The sequence below is a fragment of the Dysidea avara genome, chromosome 7 (genome assembly GCF_963678975.1).
Source record: "Dysidea avara chromosome 7, odDysAvar1.4, whole genome shotgun sequence".
Lineage (NCBI taxonomy): Eukaryota > Metazoa > Porifera > Demospongiae > Dictyoceratida > Dysideidae > Dysidea > Dysidea avara.
Genome location: NC_089278.1, coordinates 5,388,675 through 5,407,613, shown reverse-complemented (window position 1 = coordinate 5,407,613; position 18,939 = coordinate 5,388,675). Strand labels below are relative to the sequence as shown.

At 38.2% G+C, this 18,939-nt stretch overlaps 1 protein-coding gene across 1 annotated transcript in view; it reads right to left on the bottom strand.

Annotated features, from left to right (window-relative positions):
- Positions 1-18,939, bottom strand: part of LOC136261922 (E3 ubiquitin-protein ligase rnf213-alpha-like) — a 132,326-nt gene that overhangs the window by 95,521 nt on the left and 17,866 nt on the right. The window contains exons 5-16 of the mRNA XM_066056016.1: positions 18,724-18,785; positions 12,898-13,119; positions 12,617-12,843; positions 11,592-11,947; positions 3,644-4,107; positions 2,139-2,322; positions 1,634-1,698; positions 1,185-1,455; positions 920-1,018; positions 731-838; positions 483-669; positions 114-419 (exon numbers count right to left, since the gene is read on the bottom strand). Of these exons, the coding sequence (XP_065912088.1) occupies positions 114-419; positions 483-669; positions 731-838; positions 920-1,018; positions 1,185-1,455; positions 1,634-1,698; positions 2,139-2,322; positions 3,644-4,107; positions 11,592-11,947; positions 12,617-12,843; positions 12,898-13,119; positions 18,724-18,785 (2,551 nt within the window). The remainder of the gene's footprint in view (positions 1-113; positions 420-482; positions 670-730; positions 839-919; positions 1,019-1,184; positions 1,456-1,633; positions 1,699-2,138; positions 2,323-3,643; positions 4,108-11,591; positions 11,948-12,616; positions 12,844-12,897; positions 13,120-18,723; positions 18,786-18,939) is intronic.

Genomic DNA, 18,939 nt, shown 5'->3' with positions numbered 1-18,939 from the left:
TCCTAGATCCACCCCTTAACAGGACTGTAGAGAATGCAATCATATTTTACAGGACTGTAGAGAATTAGATACTCTCCTTTCTGATGTTATTAAAACTCTTGTGATTATCATACCATGGGATATGTCACTGCAGAAGTGTATCAAAACAGAAATACGCTTTTGGTAGTTCTCAAACATTTCTTGTAGCCTGTAGCACTCTTTTAGACAAGGTTCAAGTTCAGAGTACTCAAAATACTGCTCTTGTTTACTAGAGGAAACTGCATCACACAACTTTCTAAGCTGGAGAGACTTTCTTTTGACGTTGTTCAATGAATCCAAAGTTATTGTCTGGGTAAATACACTCTTACAGAGTTCTCCTAGCTGTGACAAGGCAGCCACTATTGCAAAGTGATGCTCTTTCCTCAGCTTAACACTTCTCACTACATAACAGAACATTTAGCAATCACATCCATGGCTAAAATTAAAACAGAGTAAACATTTACCAATCATTCCAAGGTAACTTGGCCACATTTTCCAGTCCAGTAACTCAGTTTCTGTAACATCTGCTGCCCTTGGGTATCTTTTTTCTAACATTTCTGACAACAAATTTAAAATACGATTAGCAATGCTATGCCCATAACGGGTTGGTGAGCTTAAAATTTGTTGCAACAAAGTTGAGCCCTCTAAATCCTAAAGTAATAGCAAGCATTTACAAACAAATAAAAATAACACACAAGAGCCTATAACTTACCTGGATATTTTCATAATTTGTTGATACATACGTTAATATGATTTCTACAAGAAACTCAGGGGTAGTCTCTAAGTCAACTGAAAGTAAAATGTCTTTCAACTGTGATTTCTGAAAAAAAAAATAGTTTAGCAATGTGAGAAGTGGTTTATAAGACAATTCACGATAAAGTATTGTTGTAAATAAACATACCGCTTTTGAAATTCTTTCTTTAATAACTTTCTCAATTGAAGTATGCCAATCCACTTCAAAGGAATTTGGACAATTGATTTCATTCAGTCTAGTCCAAATCTAAACAGTATCAAGTGCCATCAATTAGATTAAAAGTATATGGCAAGCTTATGTGCTAAGGCCATATAGATTGTGCATGCCAGGACAAGAACAAACACATATTAAAAGAGCCTACTTACTATTTTGTTAAATAATTTACAATTCACACGCTACAGATAAATCTTACCACAATTTCTTCAAGATGTTTATGTTTTGATCCCCCAAACTCTTTTTGAGGCAAGAGAGCTTGAATCAATTCTTGAATAAATCCTTGCAAGTTCCATTTATTATGCATTAAAGAGAGAATTTCTTCATCTTCAGTAGCAACATTAACTCTTTCACGCAGCAGTAAAAAAAGCTCGACCATGATACAAAGTTGCTGGTTTAAAGTGCCATATTTCTGCCGTCCTTTCACTACTAACTGTAGCGCACTCTCCACTGCAGCAATCAACTGTTTTCTATTGTGAACGGTAATATACTAAATACATCATTACTAACAGTTATGCTTAAAACCTAAAGCTAAAATCATTCAGTACACTGAAGACTGAACTCTTCATCCATGAACTATATCACAACTGAACGAACCTTTGCTCATCCATACATTTTATGTATACTGTATCTATACTGTGATCTTACTTGGTCTCTAAAGAATAGTTGAGATTGCTGCCTGTTTCAAGTAACAGAGTAACCATATCTAATTCCTACAGTGATGAAAAACTCTTATTTATATAGCGCAGCCATACAATACTGTTGTAATTACACAGAACATGATCTCCTTAAATCCAAGTGGTTAGCCTTCAGGTTAATGGAAGCTTAAACGTGTATATCGACCACAGGATATTTGGTTAAAAGTTGATTTTGAAGCATCAAGCCCAGGATTAGCAGACAATTTAACATTGAAGGTTTGCCAGATGGAATCTGTGTTTAAAATGGTGCCAATCTGTATCTCCCAATAAAACAGTGGAATCTGCCTATCACCTTTGGATCAAACTATTTCAGCAATAATGAGTAAGTAGCTGCATTAAATATGTAACTGGTTTACTATGTAAATTTTCAGTTAGTACTCAGGATTAACGGATAGGTAATGATGGATTTATAAGTATGAAGCTCCAGCACACTTAGTATATATTACATGTATAACCTTTTGCTTATCATCTAAAGGAATTTTCTCCAGCAATCCCATCAGAATCATAAAAAGAGGGACTCTTTTGATTAAGTTGTTATACTCTTCAAGTGGAGACACTTGTACAAAGAAATATAACAAAAGTTGATCAACAACAAACAAGTGTGGATGATCATCCAAGAACTTGGCTGGCATTGGGAAACTATAAAAAAGAAAATTCAAGTATAAGTATCAAACGGTATGGTAGTACTGTTTAGTAGGGTTCCCCCTAAAATGAATGGCACCAGCCAAAATACTGTTGTTAAAACCATCACAGAAATACCCGAAAATCACTTTTATGAATAGTCAGCATTAAAAACAAGAACACGCTTACAGACAATCAATCGGATATTGAATTTTCATCAAAACCTGGTGTTTTTTGGTCTGCCTGAATCTTCTACAATTAACATTCCATCTACATACTAAATTTCAGCTTATTCCCTTTAGAAGTTTGCCTGTTAGGACTGCATGACAACGAACACTTTTATTCAATCACAAAGTCAATTGCACTGTACTATTTATGTTTGATTTTTGCATTATTATAACTCCATGATGCATGGACAATATCATGTTGCTATGATTCTCAGCACACTAAATTACACACGAGTACTCACACACTCATGATTGAGGTATTTGTGCATTAAAGCAAAATAAAATCTGATTTCTTATACAACATTTACACTACAATGGCTACTCCATCTACAGACCGGTATTAAACTTGTTCCTTTTACAGTTAACCCTGAAGTGTGACAAAAATTGTTCTTTCAGTGTGAATAATTGGTCATAACTCTGTCTATGTTTACCAGATTCACATGAAAATTGCTACTGAAACTCTACTTTAATGGACCACCATTACGTGTGCCAAATTATAACACAACTGGGTAATGTTTTACAACTGTCCTTGTAAAGTGTGCAAAAAGAAGAAAACTAAAGGAAAAATGAAACTTTGATCAATCATATCTTGGAAATGAGACATGTTCCAGTACACACTACCAAGATATTCTAATTGAACAGTCATTTTTGGCATTTGGAGAAGTTATTAATTGATGTTTCTATTAACATTTGGATAATCACCTCTCTACTGAACAGTACAAGTAGGTCAAATTACTTGGCAATTCATGATGATTAACAAAATTTGTATGTGTGCATGGTTAGAGAGATGCGCTTTGTTCAAGAGCTCTCAATTTTGAACTCTACCAGTGTTACAAGCTATAAATCCCAACCATTGATTTGATGAGGATCCTGAAATTAGATCAGCAGATGTACATGTAACATTATCCACTCTACCTTGACACAGATGAGGATTTTCAATGAATATAGTTTCATAACCACACAGCTATTGCCCTTGGTATTACATGAGTACTTTTAAGGTATGAAATTCATTTGTCATAGAACAGACTATAAAAATTGGTGAAATATCTCACTAGTACAGTTAGCCTCAGTGACAGCAATATACACACACACTATACATAACATTCACATACCATCTAGCAGTGACTTGCTTAAAGTAAGCTAAAGCAGCTCTTATTTTTGAATCCAATGTTGGCAACTCACTCAAAATTTTAAATGGTGTCCATGTACCATGTACAAAATTGAGTACTGGGAAACTGAAGAGTATTTCTGGTACTGGAGTTCTTAAGGACGAGGCTTCTCTCTGTAACTTTTTAAGGAAATCAACAAATCTTGATTTCACTGAGTAATCTATTAGAAAAGTTTCTTGGACTGACACAAACTGTGGCCAAACGTCAGTGTTCTTATATTTAGAAATAGTGCAGAGTCCCTTAAACAAAACTCTATAATGTTTATCTTCCAGATACATTTCTTGCAATAAATCCAACCTGTTTATCACCATCAGGAAGATCATGACATTTTGAAGAATGTTAAAATTGTCAAAATTATTCTGCCTTTCATAAAAATCGATAATACTAAGCAACCAATTGCACATCTCCTACATATATGAGACAATAAAAAAAACAATATACTGTTACAGTATTTCCCTGTATAAAAGCCCGTATTTTCTCCCAGCATTTTTTACTCAACCTTTACACAAGTAGGGCCTATATTTCAGTTTTGGAGAACCTCCTATGCTCTAGATATAACACAGCACATTCATGTATAGACAATTTGATTGTGCAATCATAGAAATACATATAACAGTGTAACTAGCTAATTTATCTTCTAACCCTGTATGTAATAGTGCAATAGAGTAATAATAGCTGGTACAATTTCAGGCCTTGATGTAAACTTCATTAGAAAATGTACATCTAGAGTGTATGTTGTAAGCTTACTGTAGGTCTTGCAAACTCCAAAATCATATTTGAATTTGTCTGTGTTTCATATTACTACATACTTATGAGATGAATGGCATTTTATTTTAGGCAATTACACAAGAAATTTACAATCCTGTTGGTGTATTGGTTTCTGTGACATAGTGATCACCATATTCATTATGCAGAGAAAAAATATTGGCACAGCTACTAGTGTAAGGGACCACAAGTTGCACACTTTTTGTATTGTCGCCCACAATGACTAGTGGCATCAATCACACTTGGTAAATGTAATTTTTAAATGTCTAAAACCTTGCAAAAGACAAATTAAGTCACATATCTGAATGTGAGGTTTCGGGCGCTAATTAGAAGTTATTAGTAGTTGTTAACACATGGCGTGGTAGTTCATCCGCTCGTCATAACAAACTTGGGGGCTTGTCCGGGAGCAGCCAGAAAGCAGTAGAAAGATAGTTTGGAGTGCAGTGGAGTGCTTAGTTGGCATCTCACTCAAGTGATTAACGTCCTGAGAAAGGATTTTTGTCTAACACCATATTTGTAACCCACCACTCGAATTCCTTGGTGCCGGGTGTAGGCACCAGTAAAGGTACAAGTCTTTTGTAATATAGTCTTTCTCGCTTTGTTTGTTTTGTTAGACTTCCCGCCGTTGGAGGACGTTCGAGCGGATTCCACGATTTAGCTACCCCCATGGAGAAATTTGTTGAAGAGCCAACGAGAGAAGCATTGACTTCGTTAAAGAAGAATGAACTAGTCGACGTTGCTAAGCACTATAAAATTGAAGTTGTAGAGTCAGCGAGGAAGGCTGAGATAAAGAAACTCATTCTTGACTATTTAATCAAAGAAGATCTGATCGAAGAGGGCGAGGCCTCAGGGGATGCGGCGAACGCACTAGAGTTAAAGCGTCTCGAGTATCAAGAGAGAGAGCGTGAAAGGGAGAATCAGATAAGGATAAAAGAATTAGAACTGAAGGAAAAAGAATTGTCTACACAATTGAAGTTGAGAGAGCTTGAGGCTGGCCCTAAAGAGGCTTCTGGGCCCCCGCGTACTGATAAGTCAGCGGACTTTGATATAAGCAAACAAATAAGGTTTGTTCCAGTTTTTCAGGAGACAGAAGTAGATAAGTACTTCACACACTTTGAAAAGATAGCAAAGAGCCTAGCATGGCCTGAGGAAGTGTGGACGCTGCTATTACAGAGTGTGCTGGTGGGCAAGGCAAGAGAAGTATACTCAACATTAACAGTGGAGCAGTGTGCTGATTATGCAGTAGTACGCCAAGCCGTTTTGAAGGCTTATGAATTGGTGCCAGAGGCGTACCGACAGAAATTTAGAAATTCTATTAAGCAGGATTCCCAAACCTACCTTGAATTTGCGAGACAGAAGGAAGCGTTGTTTGATCGTTGGTGTGCGGCAAAGACAGTAGAGAAAGATTTTACTAAGCTGAGACAGTTGGTGCTGGTAGAAGAATTTAAGAAATGTTTACACAGCGATGTTAAGATGTACTTGGACGAGCAAAAGGCTGACGAATATTTTTTGACACATAAGCGGTCATTTGAGAAGGATGAAGTGAAGGGTGCATCACACCTAGGGAACAAGCAGCCAGACAGATCGTTTCCTCCGAATAGGAGTACCAGTAGGGCTGGTGGACAAGGTCGTGGAGAAGGGCGAGATCAGAGAGGAAGGGTACCAGGTGGGCCAATTTGTTTTTATTGTAAGCGTAAAGGGCATGTAATGTCAGAATGTTGGAGCCTGGAACGAAAGGAAAGGAACAAAACTAAATCTGATTTGATAGTACAGAAAGCTGAGTTGGCCCCCACAGTAAATAAGAGCCCACAGTCTAATGTATCTGAATATCAGCCTTTTATTTCACAAGGTTTAGTTTCGCTTGTGGGTGAGGAGAATAAGGCAAAGCCTATTTGTGTGTTAAGAGATACAGGGACCAGTCAATCCTTAATACTGGAAGGGATTCTTCCATTGTCTGATCAGTCGTATACTAGTAATAACGTATTAATCCAAGGGGTTGGATTAGGGGTAATTAGTGTTCCCCTCCATATAGTTAATTTACACACTAGCTTAGTGTCAGGACCTGCTATGGTGGGTGTCAGGCCAACCTTACCTGTCCAAGGTGTATCATTTATTCTGGGCAATGATTTAGCTGGAGAGCGAGTTATGGCAGAGCCATGTGTTTTCCATAAGCCACAGATTAGTGAAGATTCTGGGGATAGTGACATGCAGATCCCTGGAATTTTCCCCTCATGTGCAGTTACCTGAGCAATGGCACGGAGGAAACAGGAATCAGTACTCCAAACTGATTATACACCACAGAGTGATGATGCTGTAGGAGATGACATCCAGCTGAATTTTGCTGACACTTTCGTCTCTCATGATAAAAATGGTAGCACTGAGGTATCTGTAGAGGTGCCAACTGTTGTAGATGACAAGGTGGATTCTGTCCTAACTCGCGATCAGCTCATCAAAGATCAGCAATCCGACTCTGAGATAAGTGGTATTGTTCAGCACGCTTGCAGTGAAAAGGAAGCTGCTAACCACCCAGTTTGTTATTTTCTGAAAGGTGATGTGCTGATGCACAAGTGGAGACCACCAAATGTCCCTGCTACTGCTGATTGGAAGGTAACTTACCAGATTGTTGTACCTCAGAACAGTCGGGAGACTATTTTAAAGTTAGCCCATTCCACACCTATAGCTGGTCACTTGGGAGTGAATAAGACTCTTGATAGAATTTTAAGCCATTTTTATTGGCCAGGGGTAAGGAAAGATGTTGTTAGGTTTTGTAAGTTGTGTAACACGTGTCAATTAGTGAGCAAGCCAAATCAGAAAATTCCAGTTGCCCCTTTGAAACCTATCCCTGCTTTTTCAGAGCCATTTAGTAGAGTTATAGTTGACCGTGTTGGTCCATTGCCAAAGACAAAGGCAGGCCATCAATATTTATTGACTATCATGTGTGCTTCGACTAGATTTCCAGAGGCTATTCCCTTACGAAACATCAAAGCTAGGACCATCATTCGTGCTCTAGTCAAGTTCTTTAGCTTTGTGGGTCTTCCAAGGTCAATACAATCAGACCAGGGTTCGAATTTCATGTCTGGCTTGTTTCAACAAGTGATGTACCATCTTGGAATTGAGCAAGTTAAATCAAGTGCTTACAACCCAGAGTCCCAAGGGGCCCTTGAGCGGTTTCACCAAACTCTCAAGAACATGCTACGAACATATTGTGTTGACACAGAGAAGGAATGGGATGAAGGTATACACCTAGTGTTGTTTGCTGCTCGGGAAGCAGTACAAGATTCCCTAGGTTTTAGTCCATTCGAATTGATATTTGGACGGACCGTGCGTGGACCCTTGAAGCTGGTCAAAGAAGTCTGGTTAGGTGAGGATACCAATGTTAACTTGCTGGACCATGTGTCTGATCTTCAAGGCAAACTGTCAACTGCTGCTAAGTTAGCTCAGGAAAATCTGAAGTCAGCCCAACGGAAGATGAAGCAATGGTATGACAAGCGTGCCAGACAGCGAAGCTTCAAACCTGGTGAGAAGGTTTTAGTATTGTTACCAATTCCTGGTAATACACTTCAAGCTCGTTATTCTGGTCCATATTGTGTTGAGGAGAAGTTGTCTGAAGTAAATTATGTCATTAGAACTCCTGATCGTCGCAGGCAGAGAAGGCTGTGCCACGTCAATATGTTGAAACGGTATCATGACCCTCAGAAACCATAGTCTAGGACCAAAGCTGTTAATTCTGTTAGTAAGACCCAACCCCCTTCTTTAAGAGGGAGGAGGGAAGAGGATATCAATCAGTGTGAACCTTGACTTAAGAATTCAGATGTTTTGGTGAATTTGGAAGAGAAATTTCATCATCTGTTGCCAGAGGAGCGGGGTGATATGGTGCAACTCGTCAACAATTTTATTCAGATATTTTCGGATACCCCGAGTACAACCAATGCAGTATGCCACGATGTTGAGGTAGCAGGAGATACCACCCCTTGTAAGCAACACCCATACCAGGTAAATCCATTGAAGTTGAGGGTTATTCAGAAAGAGATTGACTATATGTTGGAAAATGGCATTATTGAACATAGTCACAGTGATTGGAGTTCACCGTGTGTCCTTGTGCCCAAGCCTGATGGAAGTTTCCGCTTATGTACCGATTTTAGAAAGCTCAATGCGATTACGAAGACTGACTTGTACCCCATCCCAAGAATTGATGACTGTATTGACAGAGTAGGCCATTCCAGGTATGTTAGCAAGCTAGATCTATTGAAGGGATATTGGCAGGTTTCCCTTACCGAGAAGGCTAAACAAGTTTCAGCGTTTGTTACACCTAATGGGCTGTACCAGTAACGAGTTATGCCTTTCGGCATGAAGAATGCTCCTGCCACCTTTCAAAGGCTAATCAATTCATTGACTTCGGACTTGGAGGGCTGCAAAGGGTACATTGATGTTGTTGTTTATAGTGACACCTGGAAGCAACACGTTCAGCGGTTGTGGGCATTACTGGAGAGACTGGCACAAGCTAAGCCTACTGTGAATCTCCCAAAGAGCAAATTTGGACATGCACAAGTAGTGTTTCTAGGACATGTGATTGGCCAAGGATGTGTGACTCCAGTACAAGCTAAGGTAGAAGCGATTGCCACATACCCTGTACCAACTAGTAAGCAAGAACTCATGTGTTTCCTTGGCATGGCGGGTTACTACCGTAAGTTTTATCGGAACTTTTCTATTATTACTGCTTCTCTTACCACTTTATTAAAGAAGCGAGAGCCATTTGTCTGGTCCATTGACTGTCAAAGAGCAATTGATAGAGTAAAGGCTGTGCTTCAATCTTTCCCAGTGCTGCAAGCTCCAGATTCCACGAAGCAGTTTAAGCTAGTGATTGATGCAAGTGATTTAGGAGCTGGTGCAGTATTGCAACAAGAAGACAGTGACAATATTGATCATTCAGTTTGCTACTTTTCTAAGAAGTTTGACGAACATCAACAAAAGTACTCTACTATAGAAAAGGAAGCCCTCTCTGTTGCTTGCTGTGCGACATTTTGATGTGTACTTGAATGCTACTGTCAAACCAGTGTTAGTTTATACAGACCATAATCCGTTGGTGTTCTTGCACAAGATGAGGGACCGCAATCAGAGGTTGTTACGATGGAGCTTGACCTTACAAGAGTATAACCTACAGATTTGTCATATAAGAGGAAAGGGTAATGTGATTGCAGATGCGTTGTCCAGAGGTTTTTGATTTATAACTGACATATATCCTGTTTGTGAAGTTTAGTAGAATCAACCTGTAGTTATATGTTTTTGTAGTTGTGTGCCCTATGTGTATGCTCATCTTAGTGTACATTGTATGTATGCCTCTCCTTTTTTAGGGGGGAGGTGTGAGGTTTCGGGCACTAATTAGAAGTTATTAGTAGTTGTTAACACATGGCATGGTAGTTCATCCGCTCGTCGTAACACTGAAATACGGGGTGATTTTCAGTGCTTAGAAAATAGTCATGTTGCCCAGCCGAATGTTCAATGATTGGTCATAGCAGATACTGATTATAACAATAATCCATAATTCCTAGTGCTGATAATGGCACTTCCTTCGTGACATAGAACACCTTAAGTTGTGCTTATCTTGGCCTAATTTAAGTCTTACTAGTACAATTAAAAATTTATTAATTTAAAAATGAAGTAGGGTTCCAGCAATAAAAAGCAGTGAAGCAAGATATATGAATGATGGTAGCTATTACAACATAGCTATGTGGGACATTGGAATATTACCAATATTTGCTCAATGCCAAAGTAGGGATTTTCCCTCATAGTTATGTTGTAATAGCTACCATTATTCATGTCTATTGTTCCACTACTTTTATCGCTGGAACCCTACTTCATTTTAAAAATAATTTGTTACCTTTTTGTTATATTATAGCTGTTATACACATGTGGTTCGTCTTGCATGAGCTATACACAATAGATTAAAGAGCGTGGTTTACCATGTCTAGTTTTCTCCAGCAAGAGCAGCTGATTGTAGCTAGATTAATAGGGATGTTGTACTCTGATCATAAATGGCATGCCGTATGTTCTGATCATTAGAGGCGTAGCTGGATGTGATCATTTTATAAGTATTAATACACATATCTACTCCATTTACAGTCGCTTAAATGCCATAAATAGTTTTGTGGCACCTAAATACACTCCTCTAAGGTCGGGTTTTGGCTTTTTAATATCTGGTCATCGGCGTTTTCTTGTTTTCAACACTGGATTTGTGTTAGAGTATTCCGTAAAGGTATTTTTCACCGTGTATAATATTTCTAGGACCAGCTGCATTTTTGGAGCTGTTATACACATGTGGTTCGTCTTGCATGAGCTATACACAATAGATTAAAGAGCGTGGTTTACCATGTCTAGTTTTCTCCAGCAAGAGCAGCTGATTGCAGCTAGATCAATAGGGATGTTGTACTCTGATCATAAATGGCATGCCGTATGTTCTGATCATTAGAGGCGTGGCTGGATGTGATCATTTTATAAGTATTAATACACATATCTACTCCATTTACAGTCGCTTAAATGCCATAAATAGTTTTGTGGCATCTAAATACACTCCTCTAAGGTCGGGTTTTGGCTTTTTAATATCTGGTCATCGGTGTTTTCTTGTTTTCAACACTGGATTTGTGTTAGAGTATTCCGTAAAGGTATTTTTCACCGTGTATAATATTTCTAGGATCAGCTGCATTTTTGGTGGTACCATCATTTTAGGGTGGAACCCTACTAAACAGTACTATCATACTGTTTGATACTTTACTGAGCTGTTTTTCATCATGAAATGGCATAACTTACTGCCCATCAACAGGGTCAAAAGACAGCCATAAATTTACTTATCTTGATGGTGCATAACATACCAGAAAGTGCAAAACTTATTGCGGTGTGTGACCTATGGACTATGGTCCCTTGCACAACTCAAGGATGGCATTTATTACTTTAAAATCATGGCAACTATTCATTGTTACTAACATGCATAATACAGCCTGATGAATTACAAACGCATGTAATAGTCACTGAGATGAATTCAAAACTATAATTGCTTCTAACACACAGAGGCAGAAATTAATAATTACACTCTATACATGGAAATAGATTTGCGATCACACTACATTCATACCTGTTTGATATGAGAGTTCCAACATGAATAACGATGACTGACATCATAGTGATAGAAGCCTTTAAATAGTGAGTTAAAAATATAGATAATGTCATTCATGATAGTAATGGGGCTTCCCCTAAAGGGTTTTCTTCCTGTTAGAACATCATAATATGTACTTAGAAAAATTTTTACGACAGGAAATGATTTGACATTTGTTTCACCAGAAGAAGTAGTAAGGCCTGCTATCTTTTTAGATACCCATCCAGTCAGAGTTTTCCACAAAGATGGTTTTGATTCCTCTTGAGACTGTAATTGCTTCAGTTTGTCATAGTCCAACTCTGGATGCATTGAGCCATCAAACTTCTTGTATATTCCTGCATAACACAAACACATATTAAAAGATAAAACCAAACCAAATCCCTATACATGAATAATCCAAGGTTATTTAATGACTACAATGATTGCAAAAAGGAACTGTATACAGAGGAACCTCAATTATCCAAACACTGATTAACCAAACTCTTGATTATCTGAACACCAAATTGACTGCTCAATTAGGGTATTTTGTCAACAAGTGTATGCTTTATTAGAGTAGTTGAGCAAAGCTCGGTGTATAAATGTATGAAAGTTTGATTTTACGTACTGTCCGATTATACGTATGAACACCCTTTCCCTCGGATAATCAAGATTCCTCTGTATATGAATCAACCCAAGTAATCACTATACAAACACTAAACAGCTTTACAATACATGTAGCAGTAGTCATAAAAGTTCAAGTTGCCTTAAAGACAGAAGATTAACAACAATTTAGTGGTAGCTAAGGGTTTTTTGTGCCTTTTGTCATTACTAAAATACTTCTACCAGAATTAACCATTAACCAACATAGTTTCCTGGATCAAGAGAGAAAATACCCTATCCAGTGATGAAAATATGCATGCCATCCATTTTGGGCTGGTACATATGACTATCACATATTATCTACAACAAAACAAATACTACTACACAGATTTAGTTTCTGTTATCCTTTTCAAATACATACTTACTTCCTTTGTTTAAATAGGAAGAGTCAATAAACTTCAGTGAACGATTAATAATCTCCTTAGGGAGGGTATGGCCAGGAATAAATTCAAAAGGTGATTTTGTGACCTGATTTGTCACATTCGAAACAACACAATATTTATATGGACAAAAGGGATGTCGATTTATAGCTACAAGAGGAATTTCAACAGTATGGAAGAGCTCAATTACATCCTCATCATCTGTAGACTCCCTAACAATTAAAACATGATAATTACTATATGATAGCTGAAAAAGAAAAGCTCACTCAACAATTTCCATTGGTCCATAACACCAAGTAAAGTTTCCTAGAAAACCGTGGCCAAAGCAAATGTAGACTGCAGATGATGAATCATCCCAAAGCCACTCCTCTTTTGACAACAGAACATGAAACTCCACTAGCACATAAGGGTCATCACTTTTCTCATGAAACTTAGGAGGATCAAATTTCAATTTCATAATTCCTCTAGATGTGGTGATACTCGTACTCCTAAAAATTCATAAATATACACAAATGGTTAATCTAATAAACTTACTTAATGGTATACTGTATGTGAGGGATTCTGCTAATATATACAGTGGAACCCCTCTAAGACGGGCACTATTGGGGAAATGAAATATGTGACCTAATTTTAGAAAACCGTCGATATCCGCACAATTTTCAAAATGCATTTTATTTGTTCTTTGTTTTCTACAGGGACAGAGGAATGGACTAGCCAAGTTTCAGCTTCCTAAGTTAAGTAGCATTGGAAATACAGCACTAGACAGCCGGACGAGCAAATAACTTGATATGTACAGAAGCTATCGAGAAAAGAATCTACAGGCGCTTACATAAACCATCATAACTTACTGAAACAACAACGTACGGAATTGAATCTTGGCTCATTGTATTCGGCATGAATTTGTGCATCCATCAAGGTATAGTTTTTCCCCAGGCATGCTTCTGTGTTCGAGAAGGAAGGCAACTTCACGGAAAAACAATTGTCGGTAAATTCTTTCGTCACCGCAACGTAAACAAACGTCTGTAACTTTGGAATATTTTCGTGTATGGAGATGAAACAAAGATTTTTGTACTCCCTATGAACAGGCGAACACGATGATGCCCAGGATTTATCCATTGGCGGCTTAATTCGCCCACCAGTGAGGCGATAAAAACTTGCATAATTTTTTCTGGAGCTTGCGTTTTTTACCCATAGTATTTAAATACGTTTTATTACAAAAGTACTGTTGTGCTTATATTGACGGTTTTCCAAAATTCGTCCACATATGTCCTTTATATGGAGGTGTCCTTATTTAAGGGGTTTTCTAAAATTTTAAAATAATCAGTTTTAACGAGACTAGACCATATGGTGGGGCAAGATGCATGGGTTATGGTACCATGTGAACCAGATATGATCAGTTTAATAGCAACAGAAGTGATGTTATTGAGCATGGGTTACCTATGGTGTGTGGCCTCTACTACACTACTCAGACAATTAGGCACCACAAAAATTTTATACATGCTCCGATAAAAACTTATCCGGATTACTCCGTATTTGATTAGTTATCGAGATAGTTGGCTATACAGATTATGTAGTTTATCCTGTAGTGCAGTTCATTCTTAAAGTGCACCAGCTACTATTTTCAGAAGACCTGGGTAAGAAAATTAACAGTACTTGTATACATTCATATGGCTTCTTGTAACTTCAGTGCTTTGTCTTGCACTTCCTGCATTAGCTAAATGATGTAATTCGATTGATTGTTGTCACCGGCAATGAACCTTTATTACTTGTGTCCGCGATTAGCGAGGTGTTGTACTGTAGTGCTTGCCATGTCTGGGAATTGTGCAGTGTCTGGTTTACGGAATAGAGAGGTGTCCACTATTGAGGGGGCATTAATACACACAGGTATCGGAAGTTGCATTTGGGACTTTATTAATTGTCCATTATAAAGAGGCTGTCCGCCATTCAGGGGTGTCCATTAAGAGGGGTTCCACTGTACACCCGAACCCCAAGGGCCACAGGCATGAGGGGTAAGGGTGTATATATCAGCAAAATCCTGACACAGTCATGGTATAAGTGATATATACCACTCAGGGCACACTCACCTGATAGGTGAAAGAATTACAGATCACTCATCCCATTTGTTTCATACACTAGCATCTGATGATCAATTGTGGTTTCAATTGTGTGGGCAAATAAAACTCAGAACATTATTCCTACGTCATTATGTTTCAACACACGCCAGGAACTTTCAATTGTGGGATTGATCTTGAAGTGTAAAGCTTTTAATACTATATTAAACCTTCGCTATTGTGGCACTAAGTAAGTTAATGCATTAAGTCAAGTACTTAGGACTATTATATAAGCCACTCACCTAGTTGTCATATTCTTCTTGTTTCGCAGTCTGTTCAATGGCTGACAAGCTCCCGTACAGTGGGTAGAAATACGCATACATGCATCACCCAAGCGATCGTTTTACAGGTCATTCATCTTAGAATGTAGTTTAGTTACTGTCAAATAATCTAAACTTAGCAACTACACTGAGCCTTGCCTAATGTGTAAACTAAAACCCACAATAAAATGCTTTGTGTTGCTCAATTAAATGAGTCAAAGCATTTCGTATCTATGAACTGGTTGGGCATCAAAGCCATGAGCAAACCACGTTCCCATGATACTGCCCAGGTAATATCTAGATATTGCCTGGTAAATATGCAAGTTAAACCCTGAGCGGCACCTTTGAATGCCCACGATAAAGTGGTATATGTTATAGCTAAAACTCCACCATGTACGTGTACAGAAAATACAGCATGAGGGTGTGTGTCAATAGGCTAATACAGCACAAAATGAAGTTGAATGCTGCGACACATCCCCAAGTGCTGTATTTTTCATACACAAACATAGGCAGTGTTATACGTACTATGTATAATAACTGCAACAAAACTATAATTTCAATATCAACTATTTGATTGACTATATAGACCATGTGCGCACTAAGGTGTGGTACTTTATTAAACATCACAAGAAAAAATGCATCCACCATTTTTTAGGGCAAAAAACATATGCGCTCTGTGCTAGGAAATTTTTTAGGGCAAAAAATGTATGTGCTCTGTGTTAGGAAATTTTTTTAGGGCAAAAAACGTATATGCTCTGTGCTAGGAAAATTTTTTAATGCTAATGCGAAGGAATCGTACTGAAAGATAGACTAGTGTTATAAAAAGTAAGTTACTAAGTAAAAGTACATAATATACTTGTTCCATGGCGAGTTATTCCACTTAGGGAAGGTTTTTGCAATACAACACTCAACACTTTTGCCCTCACTTACCCCCAAAATTCCCCATAAAACGACATGAAATCTGCAGCTGTAGCAACTATTTGCTGGACCACGCCATAGTGCACACATGGTCTATACATATAGTATGTGAGCTGAGCCCTGAGAGAACAACTAAAATAGAAAAGTGGATTTTTCTCTCAAAAGAAATAGCATTTTAGCCAACCAGATGATTGATGGTGACAGCAAGAGCAGATATGTGCAGTTTGACTCCATTACAAGTTCAGGAAAATCCTAACAAAGTATGCTGGTTTCCTCTATAGGAAATGCACAGTGAATATTTTGTAAACAATGTGTCAGGCATTTGAATGAAAAGATTTTAAAAACATTTTAGCAGGTCAAGCAGTACTACAAACGAGCAAAAGTTCAAGAACTGTAATTCTATCCACGAGTTTAAAGAAAGGTAGAGCAGCTCGGGTATTTCCAACCACCATGTGTTATCAGATGCTATATTTCCTAGATGGGCAATGAAGGTCAACTGTTTACAACAGCATTATGATGGCCTATCACTAAAAGCTCCATTCTGAAGATATTAGGGTATTTTTATTACATAGTTTCAGTGACCTTGGAAAGTCAGTGTCCAAAAACATCAATACTTGGATGATCGCATGAGCGTTCGGACAGTCTGTCTCCACAGCTTTCCAAGCACTTCACAAACTAATGTGTGATGATGACTACCTGTAGTAGAGCTAACCTTCAGCTGTCCCACACTACAAGTGTACTGGAATTACTCCTGTTAGAACTAAAGAAATATCCTAATTTCCTGACTTGGTAATGTGATCAAGCATCGGACTCCCTTGTTTCCGGATGCATGTGCAATTTACTCAACTTTTAATCACAATTTAGGAAAGGAGTAGCTATGTTGTTTGCTGACAGAGTATACAGAGTGAAGAATAAAGCCATATCATTAACAGATAAGGTTGTTTTGATGGGTGGCGACACCATAAAACAAACAGTGGACCGAATCGCAGATAAGTCAAGCCTTACATGCAGTAACTACATCTGAGGAATGCTTCACTACAGTTTTCATCTCCCTGGGTGACACAGTCAGTGGGCATGTACAGCCTGGAGCTGTGAGTGGTCCTCCAAAGTATTTGCTATTAGCCAAAGAAGATGAGTTTGTGACATTCTTGCTACATTCTTGTCATGCCTGGTCCAGATTGGAGATTATTGTTTTGGTTCAGTGAATAGTAGAAAGCAAAGGAATGGACCGCATCATTACCCACGGGTGGTGGGATTCGTTCAGGAAATGGCATCCACAGGTTGTGCTGCATGCACCAGTGTCTGCATCCCAAAGCAACTGATCCTGAAGTTATCATGAGATACTTTGACTTGTTAGAGGTACTTTTATTATTTAGCTTACAACTTGGTTTCTGGCCTTCGAAGGCCATAAAGGAAAACGAACTGTGTGGACAGCCAGGACAGATATTTAACATGGACAAGCCTGGGATGCAACTGGATCCTAAGCCCCCTAAGCTTGCTTGTGAAATGGGTGGTCGTGCTTGTGCTATCAGTTCTGGAGATAAATAACAAATTACAGTTATAGGCTGTGTGAGTGTTATAGGCTTTTCTTTACCACCAATGATAACATGGGATCATAAATCGTTATCTTGAGTTGGAAAGGTTCCTGGTACTATCTATGGTCTAGAGCTGCCATGATATATTGATACATCGATAGTATCGATATAACACTTAGGTGATATGATACATGTGATAGCTTATATCAATTGTTGTATTTAGTATTTACAATTATTTAACAATTACATAATGTATTTATAATTACATTATTTGATAAACACGTGCTCAGATTATTCTGGAATCTTCGGTCAAGATGGCGACTGGCAAATCGACATCTATTGTGGAAAGACTGGTACCGCTTCCCAATGGGAAGAGTTTAGTATGAAAGTACTTTGGTTTTGTTGCTAACGCTTCGAAGAAGATTACAGATAAGAAGAAAGTGTACCGTAAGCTGTGCGATCCCCTACTTGCCCTTGCTCACTCAACAAATACTAACTTACCACCTAGAGAGAAAACACCCAGAAGAACACAGAAAAGTGATTGCTGCTCAAGGCAAGAAGAAGGCACTATCGAAAACACTTGAGTACAGTTACGCCTTTTTTGTCGATAAAAGACTCGAAACATGGCAGAGTAAAGCCTTACAATAAAGCCAGTAAGCAAGCCAAGCAACTAATAATGCAACAGCACAATTTATAAGCTTGGGCCTTCAACCCATCAGAGTTGTTGATGAACCAAGCTTCAAAAATTTGCTTTCAATAGCGGATCCTCGGTTTGAGTTGCCACACTGAACACATTTTAACACTAAAGTGATACCAGACCTCTACTATTCAGTGCGTGGGCAAATAAAAGTTCAGCTAGCATCTGTTGATTACTGCACCATCACCACAGATCTATGGACTTCCAAGTCATCAGCACCGTTCCTACATTTCACTTACCATTCATTTTGTTGATTCATGTGAGTTCACTATGTTTACAGACACTAAACAATCTTTTGTGTATTTCAATGAAAGCATTAATAATTACGAGGGCACAGTTTGTTATAGCCTTGCAACCAAACATTTCGCGAATAAGCAAGCCTAAAGAGCTACAAAACAGTTAAATAAACTTGGTAACAATGTTCTTACAGCAATATCGCAATAGTAAGCTGTAATTATCGTATTGCGATAATGATTTTTTGCTTGCGAGTATTGAACTATCGATATTATCACTCAGCACCAATAATATGCACTATTACAAACAGGATATAGAGCTCTAAGTACAATCCTACCTTCTGGTAGATTTTTTTGGAGTCTCATCAGCATTATCATTCTTTATATAGGCAACTTCACCCTAAAATGTGTGAACACATAAAACACTAGTCAATATGTACATACAACTATACAATAACATTTTATCGTTAATCAAACTAAAATGGAACTGTTTTAATAAGTGTATTTTGTCCAGAAGTGCATCAGAGCATCTCAAGCACCTAGGTGACTGCCAT